Source organism: Capsicum annuum, chromosome 12 (assembly GCF_002878395.1).
Source record: "Capsicum annuum cultivar UCD-10X-F1 chromosome 12, UCD10Xv1.1, whole genome shotgun sequence".
Classification (NCBI taxonomy): Eukaryota; Viridiplantae; Streptophyta; class Magnoliopsida; order Solanales; family Solanaceae; genus Capsicum; species Capsicum annuum.
The window spans coordinates 228,217,801-228,225,920 of NC_061122.1; the positions used below are offsets into that span (position 1 = coordinate 228,217,801).

The 8,120-nt window shown below is 36.6% G+C and overlaps 1 protein-coding gene, 1 non-coding gene and 1 pseudogene across 2 annotated transcripts; 2 read left to right on the forward strand and 1 right to left on the reverse strand.

Moving 5' to 3' along the window:
- Positions 1–2,432: 2,432 nt before the first annotated feature.
- Positions 2,433–2,585, reverse strand: LOC124889983. The gene has a single exon (XR_007048894.1). It is a non-coding gene; the product is annotated as a U1 spliceosomal RNA (small nuclear RNA).
- Positions 2,586–4,159: 1,574 nt separating this feature from the next.
- LOC107853170 (gallate 1-beta-glucosyltransferase 84A24) lies at positions 4,160–6,460 on the forward strand. Its single transcript, XM_047401272.1, has one exon. It carries the CDS (start codon positions 4,771–4,773, stop codon positions 6,250–6,252), a length of 1,482 nt encoding a protein of 493 aa, XP_047257228.1. The 5' UTR covers positions 4,160–4,770; the 3' UTR covers positions 6,253–6,460.
- Positions 6,461–7,536: 1,076 nt separating this feature from the next.
- On the forward strand, positions 7,537–7,706 carry LOC124889985 (annotated as a pseudogene).
- Positions 7,707–8,120: the final 414 nt, after the last annotated feature.

The following is an 8,120-nucleotide window of genomic DNA, read 5'->3' on the forward strand; positions in this document are numbered from 1 at the left end:
ACACCAAAATCAGTCCACAAGTTGAAAGAACCGTGGACCCTTTTGATAACCACTCTCGGATTCAACAAAAATACGATGTATTGTGGTGTTTAACACCTAAAAACAGCTCACAACAAACTATGTTAACAACATCAAGATGAAAAAAAAAAACATGGTTTACAAGAGAAATAATACACCACACGGCTACAAGATTACAACAAAGGAAATGATAGAGAGTGTGACATACACTACTACAAAGACCAAGAACCTAAGTGTATTTGAGCACAAAGACCCTTGATAAAGATAGTAGAAAGACCTACACTATGCGGTGGACACAAGAAAGGACCTCAATCCGTCTAGCACCCAACGATCTAAGCAAACAAACAACAAAAATGATTCCACACCTAAGTTGTTTCCTAGTTTCAGCCAAATCTTTATGGAAGAGAGAACTTGTGTTTTTCAAGTTCGTTATACAATCTTCATTATCCAACAAAAACTAAGTAAAGTAACCCTAAAATGTTTCTAATATAGTGTATTACAAATAGAAGGTAAAAAGTTCAAAATGCCCTTTAGAGATTAGGTGCCCCTCTAGTGTGAATTAGTGGTTGTTTTGATATGTTTTAAGCCCTTAATTCCACTTCTCTTGCACACACACATGGACGAATTCAATACATATCCCCATAAGTTCATCTACGTGATCGCACTTGTATCAGGTACTGATGCTTCACTAGATGCTCAATCCCCATATCTACAATCTTGGAGTAGATGCAATTACATGGTAACATCTTGGCTCCTTCACTCTCTTTTCAAGGATATCGCTGATAGTGTTATATACTCTAGGATAGCTAAAGACTTATGGATGAGTCTAGAGCATAGATTTGGACAATCTAATGGAGCCAAATTGTTTCACCTGCAAAAGGAACTAAATAGGCTAGTTCAAGGGAACAATGACATTGCAGGATATTTCACTAAACTTAAGAGACTTTGGGATGAGATGGATTCTCTCAAGTCTGATAAGTGCACTTGTGTGTGTAACTGTGAAGGTAAAGTGAAGCTAGAAAAATTTCTTGAAGATGAGAAGCTTATACAATTTTTAATGGGTCTGAATGATGTGTATGCTCAGGCAAGAGGAAACATCTTAATGATGAATCTGCTGCCCATCATAAATGTTGCTTACTCTCTGATTCTGCAAGATGAAAATTAGAGAGAAACCTATATGAGTAGCTTGATTCCAAATGATTCTTCTTCTTTTATGGAAAGTAATGTGAATCAAAACAAATTTGGCAAGAAAGTTCAGAAACCCCTGGTGCTATGCCTAATTTTGGATCTAGATCATTCAATTATCTAAGGATGAACAGTCACCAGCAATTACCCAAATACACAAGGACAAACCAGCCACAACAAAAATTTAGGGTTAAAAAGAAGTATAATCCTAATGTATCCTGTGATTTTTGTGGTATGATTGGACATGTTGATGACGATTGCTTCAGGTTACATGGCTTTCCTAAAGATTTTCAGTTCACAAACAACAAAGATTGACAGGTTCAAATAAGAGAAAATGTTATTATGTCTGGAGAAGAAGGTGACAATGAGCATAAGATTGACATATATTTAATCAATCAACATTTCACCAAAGAACAATTCAAGAATTTCATTCAAATGGCAAAACATAAATCAACAGAGGGATCATCCATGAACAAGGGATCTAAGATAAATGCTAATGCAGTTGCTGGTACTGTGCTTAAATATATTGGAACTTGTCTTTCAGTCTTTAATTCTGGAACATGGATAATAGACTCAGGTGCTTCTGAGCACATGTGTTACAATTTTAATTTTTTCCTTTCCGCTCTTAAAGTTCCTGTTAACATTAATTTGCTCAACTCTCAGTCCATCCTTGTGACTCACATAGGAAGTGTTCTAATTCCTAATAACCTTACACTGCACAATGTTCTTTATGTTCCAAGTTTCAGATACAATCTGCTATCAGTTCATAGATTTAATGTCTAATACAATTATACTCTATCTTTCACTTCTAATAGTTGTGTCTTGCAGGGCCCTTTAATAAAGAGGCCTCAAGCTTTTGGTGAAGTGAAGGAAGGTCTATACTTGCTTCAAATTATTCCTAAGGAGTCTAGTGGGAACCTAGAGATTTGCAAGGATTCTAAAGTCCATTCTAACATAGTGTTCTTGGAGTTCAAGTGGAAATGTAAAGTTATTTGTTCGGATTTGTTCCTCGAGTTTGAGTTCACAGCTCCTTAATCTTTTCCTCTAACAAATAACTTTCTGGGCAGGTTTGTCTTTAACTCTTAAGGACATACAATTGGAAGAATTAGTGAACAAACTCAATATTAAGTTCAATTTGATAATGCTTGGTTAATTACATGCAGACAAGCTGCTGATGAAATGTCTCATATTGAAAATTTTGAGAACATAGAAAATTGACTAAGAATTGGACAGGGACCGCACAAATGCAAGCCCCCACAATTAGAACGTAGGCTCAACCACTTGGGCTGACCTTAGGGAGGTGCCCCTCTAAAGTGCAATGGAAGTCACCAACCTAGGCCATGACTCTTCTTGATCGCCCATTGATCCCGTCCAAGTAGTATGTTTCATCAAAGATCCTTGTAATGCATTTAATGCCTTCCAAGTCCTGGTTTTTTGTTGTTTCAACCAATCAGGAATATCTTATGTTTATGCTGTCCACTAATATTCTTTCTGAAATAATTTATACTCTACTATCTACTTTCCTTTCTGAAGGAGTAGCTAGTGAATGTCCCTTGCTGTGCTTTTTGCCCCTCTATTTAATGTAACACACAAGATATGTTTCTCGCAGATGGAAAATTGGCAGAATTATGAAATTAGATGGAGATTAGTCTGATTTTTGTGGTCATAAGTATGCCATAATATTTATGTGGTTATAAATTTTTTGAAACTTTTAATCTTAAGCATTTCATATAACTCTTGTGGCTATAAGAAGGTAGTTGATCGGTGATAAAATCCTCATCGACAACTTTCATCTCTTTGCCAGCCTTGTTCGGGTGCAGAGAAGGTGACCATCATACCCTTGCTAGCAAGGGTCTTCGCTAGTCTAAGAAGCGGGTTAACAATGCCTTGACCCGTAAATGTGACAAGAAAGACATGGCCAAGACTACTTTTGGTGTTTTGTGATGCAGAAGACATTTTTAGTCAAATGATGTTTCAGTAGGTATTGAAATCAATCCTCCGATCTCTATAACATATGTTCAAGTTGAAAACTTGCAATAGTTTAAATAGTATTTCTTTCTTTTCATTTTACATGACGGTGTTTCAATAGACAAGAATTTGAAATAACAGTTTTGCTTACATGAAGCGTAATAATGTCACTACTGGCAATTTGGATCTTGAATATTCTGAGGAAACAAGATCCATGAATTTTGCATTTTTCCCTTGTTATTTTTCTTCCGAAAGTCAACTTTGCTTAGCTCTATGTATTTTATCTTAGAAAATCACTATTTGTCAGATAGTGAACTAAGATTCGCCAGTAGTAGAAAATGAAATAATGTCTCTACCTTTATGGGGCCAGATTGCACTCACACCTTCCTCACCAGATTACTAGTCTTTCACTTCTGCAATTTTTTTTCATTTGATTCAGAAATTTATTGAGCTAAGCAGAGTTGACTTTCTAAAAAAAATATCAAGGGACAATCCAAAATTTATGGATCTTGTTTTCTGATAATATTCAAGATCCATATACTAATTAATGACTTTATTACTCTTTATGTTACTGAAACTATTATTTGAAATTCCCTTGTCTGTTGAAACACCATCATGTAAAATGAAACTAAAGAGTCAATATTTAAACTATAGTTAATGGTCAAAAACAAATCGAAAATGTCCCCTTTTTTCGAGTTTCATACATGAACTATTAGGTGTATGAGCTTTCTACCCGAAACAAATATAAAGCTCATATGGCTGGTATATTTTAGGTGTCTTTTTGACCCTTTACTATTGCTAGTTTGCTAAAAGAAGTTATATTAAGAGAGAATTGATCTTCATACCTACTAAGACATCATTTTTGACTAAAAATGGCTTCTGCATCACAAGCACCAACAGTAGTCTTGTCCATGTCTTTCTTGTTAGATTTTGTTCAAGTTTTTGTCCTGATTTTCTTATGAAATTTGAGTATTAATTTTCTATTTAAGGAAAACAAAATTAATACCATAATTACTTTTACTTTTTCTAAAAGAAAAATACAAAACTCTTCCATATTTGGCTAACCTCTTTCTTGGAGGAAAGGTTTTGGACGCCTATAAATAGAAAACCCCCTTTTCTCGTACCACAACACAATAACATCCACAATGTAGTTGTTAAAAGAGTCTTATTTAACGGAAGATTTTCTCCCAATAAATTTTAATTTGTAGGCCTACTGGTCAATCATGTCAAATAATATATTTATTATTATAATTTTTTTTGTCATCTGAATTATGCATTTATGGTTTGCAAACTAATAGCTACTGCATCACACCTTCTTAGTTTTGAACCCAACACATCGGTGGGTCAAAGCATTGTTAAACCTCTTCTAAGACTAGGAAAGAAAGGGTAGTTGTAACAACCAGTATTCTAAACACATGTACTCAGAAAATTGTTGAAGTAGAAATCGGTAGCAATCAACTGTTCACAATCAGCAGTGGTTGAGGACTTTCTTAAAAAAATATTAAAGGACAACACAAAATTCATGGATCATGTTAAACTATTAAGAGATGATTGATCTTCATATCAAGTCCTTAAACCTTTTTTTTCTTTAGACTAAAAATGGCTTCTGCATCACAAAACACCAAAAGTAGTCTTGTCCACGTCTTTCTTGTTGCATTTTCGGGTCAAGGAAATGTTAACCCTCTTCTTAGACTAGCGAAGCGCCTTGCTAGCAAGGGCATGCTGGTCACCTTCTGTGCACCCGAAAGAGTTGGAAAAGAGATGAAAGCTGTTGATGAGAATTCGATAACTGATCAACCAACTCCGTATGGAGACGGTATGATCAGATTTGAATTCTTTGAGGATGGATCTGCAGACGATTCTGATCAATCCAAAATTTTTGATTTTGACTTGAGGATGGAAATGCTTGAGCAAGCCGGGCGAAGGAACTTGCCTAAACTACTGAAGAATCAAGAAGACGAAGGTCGTCCTGTTTCCTGTGTAATCAACAATCCATTCATTCCATGGGTAAGTGAAATTGCTGAGAGTCTTGGAATACCTAACGTGTTGCTTTGGGTTCAATCTTGTGCCAGCTTTTCAATTTATTATCATTATCATTTCAACCTAGTGCCCTTTCCAAGTGAATCTGAACCTGAAAAAGACATCATCCTACCTAGAATGCCTGTTTTGAAATATGATGAACTGCCTACGTACCTACACCCATCGAGTCCCGTCCAATCTTTGAAACGGGCCATGTTGGCTCAATTCCACAACTTGTCAAAACCGTTTTGCATACTGATGGACTCATTCCAAGAACTTGAAGATGAAGTGGTAGTGCATATGTCGAAATTTTGCCCCATTAGAACTATTGGTCCCCTATTATTCAATGAACCTGAAATTGCTAGCCCCACGGACATTCATGTCAGCGGGGATTGCATGAAAATAGAGGAGGATTGCATCGAGTGGCTCGACTCAAAACCTCCATCTTCAGTTGTTTACATTTCATTTGGTAGTATTGCCGTTCCTGAGCAAAAACAAGTAGATGAGATCGCGTTGGGGTTATTAAATTCGGAGGTATCTTTCTTGTGGGTCATGAAGCCGCCCCCTGAATATTCTGCATTTCAGCCTGTTGTGTTACCTGATGGATTTCTTGAGAAAGTTGGTGGCAAGGGAAAAATAGTGAAATGGTGTCCACAAGAACAAGTTTTATCTCACCCTTCTGTCGCCTTTTTTCTCACACATTGCGGCTGGAATTCGTCAATGGAGGCCATTTCCACTGGCGTTCCCATCGTGGCTTTCCCTCAATGGGGCGATCAAGTCACGAACGCAAAGTATTTAATCGATGTGTTCAAAATGGGGATCAGATTAAGCAGAGGTGCGCTTGCGAATAGGACAGTTACAAGTGAGGAGATTGAAAATTGCTTGCGTGAAGCCACTAGCAAAGAATCAAAGGTTGCTGAGATGAAAGAAAATGCGTGCAAGTGGAAGAAGATAGCTAAGCAGGCAATGGCCAAGAGCGGCTCGTCTGACAAAAATATGCAAGCATTTGTGGATGAGCTGAAAAAACTTCATGCCAAGAAACAAAAAGAAAACTCGCAGTGATGTTTCTGAATGTATTATGTCCATGTTTCACCGTAGAACTTGGGATGAAGTCATAACTATTGTCAAGAAAATTAGCTCGTTTTGTATGAACTCAACACATCTTAAATTATTGTTGAAAACAATCATTTTTCAGTTAAAATGAATTGGTTGTACCTATCGAATAATGTATGGATGTGACTAATTCGCCGTTTCCTCGGTTTTCCCTGTACTTATTATATCCAGAGAAAACGCTCTGTTTCACCTTGAACTATACGCGAAAAGGCTGAGACACACTCGAACTTTAGGAGGGTCCTATTACCCCTGGACTAATTAAAACCATATTTTTTACAACCTTAATACCTACGTGGAACATACGTGGTACAACACACTGAAGGGTCCACGTAGACACACGTGTGTACCACGTAGGCACTAAGGTTGTCAAAAATACGATTTTAATTAATTCAGGAGGGTAATAGGACCCTCCTAAAGTTCGGGTGTGTCTCAGCGTTTTCACGTATAGTTCAAGGTGGTAATAGAGCATTTTCCCTTATATTTAAATGAGACCAAAAAGACAAAATGAGCAAAGAGAGCGAAATACTTTAATTTGATTTCTTATGTTTTGCAAATAAGATCGTCTGAAGATTTCGACAATCTTTATGAATAATATCTATTCACACCTTGTTTTTGATACTTACAATGACTTTGGATTTCTTAGAAGAATTAAGGGTCGTTTGGTTGGGAAACAAGTTATCCGGGATTATTATCCCACTCCCACACTCAAGGTGAGATAAAAATAACAGTACAATCCAGGGATAACTAATCACGGGACGAGTTATCTCATGCATCTTATCCCAACCAAACATGTGATAAGCTTGTTCTAAAATTAATCCCGGGATTAATTGTACCAAATGAGCCCTTAAAGTCTTATGTTAGAGAAGAATAGGGATGGTGTTGTGATCTTGAACTTGGCTGGTGGATTGTCCATTTTGATCTTTTGCTATAGTTTTGCTTTTTGGTATTTGTGTTGAGGTACAATGTCTTATGTTAAAGATTGGCCTTGTCCATTACAAGTCTAATATAACAACAACAACAACATACACAATGTAATCCCACAAGTGGGGTCTGGATAGGATAGTGTGTAGGCAGCCTTATCTCGATCTTTTGAGAGTAAAGCATATATAAAAACAAATGCAAAGCAAATAAAGCGGAGAAGAAATGATTCGAACAACAATGAATGAAGAGAACCGTAGAAACGAAATAATAATACAACAATCAAGTAATACTAAAATCGAAGAATAAGATAATAGAAGTACCTGGATGGGGTCAATGGGCTATCAAGATAGCCCATGGCCTAGGCTGATGACCTTCATTGCACTTCTAAGGGGCGTCCACGTAAGGTAAGCCCCGTGGTTGAGCCTACGTCATAATTTGTGGCAGTGGGCTGGGCATCTTGATTCTTGTGTTTGCGCAGCCTCTACCCTATTATTAAACAAAAATTCAACTTCTTTTCTGTGATATTCCATTGAGCAACTTTTGATCAATACTCTTGAAAGAATTGATAAATTTTTATTATTCCGGCTTCAGTAAGATGAAGCATTTCTTTTTTTGTTGTTCAAAAAATGGGGATCGAACTTTCGCCAACAAGGTGAAAATTCAGGAAGTCATCTCCGCTAAACATTTTGTTAGTTATGACACACTAGATTTTTAACAATCCAAAATGGCACCACTATGGGAAAAGACTCAAATATACCATCGAACTATTATAAATGGCTCATTTATGTCATCCGTTAAAAGTTTGGCTCGTTTATGTCATTGCCGTTACAAAACAAGTCTTGTTAACGGTGATTTTTTAAAAACAACTTTGTCACATGTCATCTTACTAGAGGTCC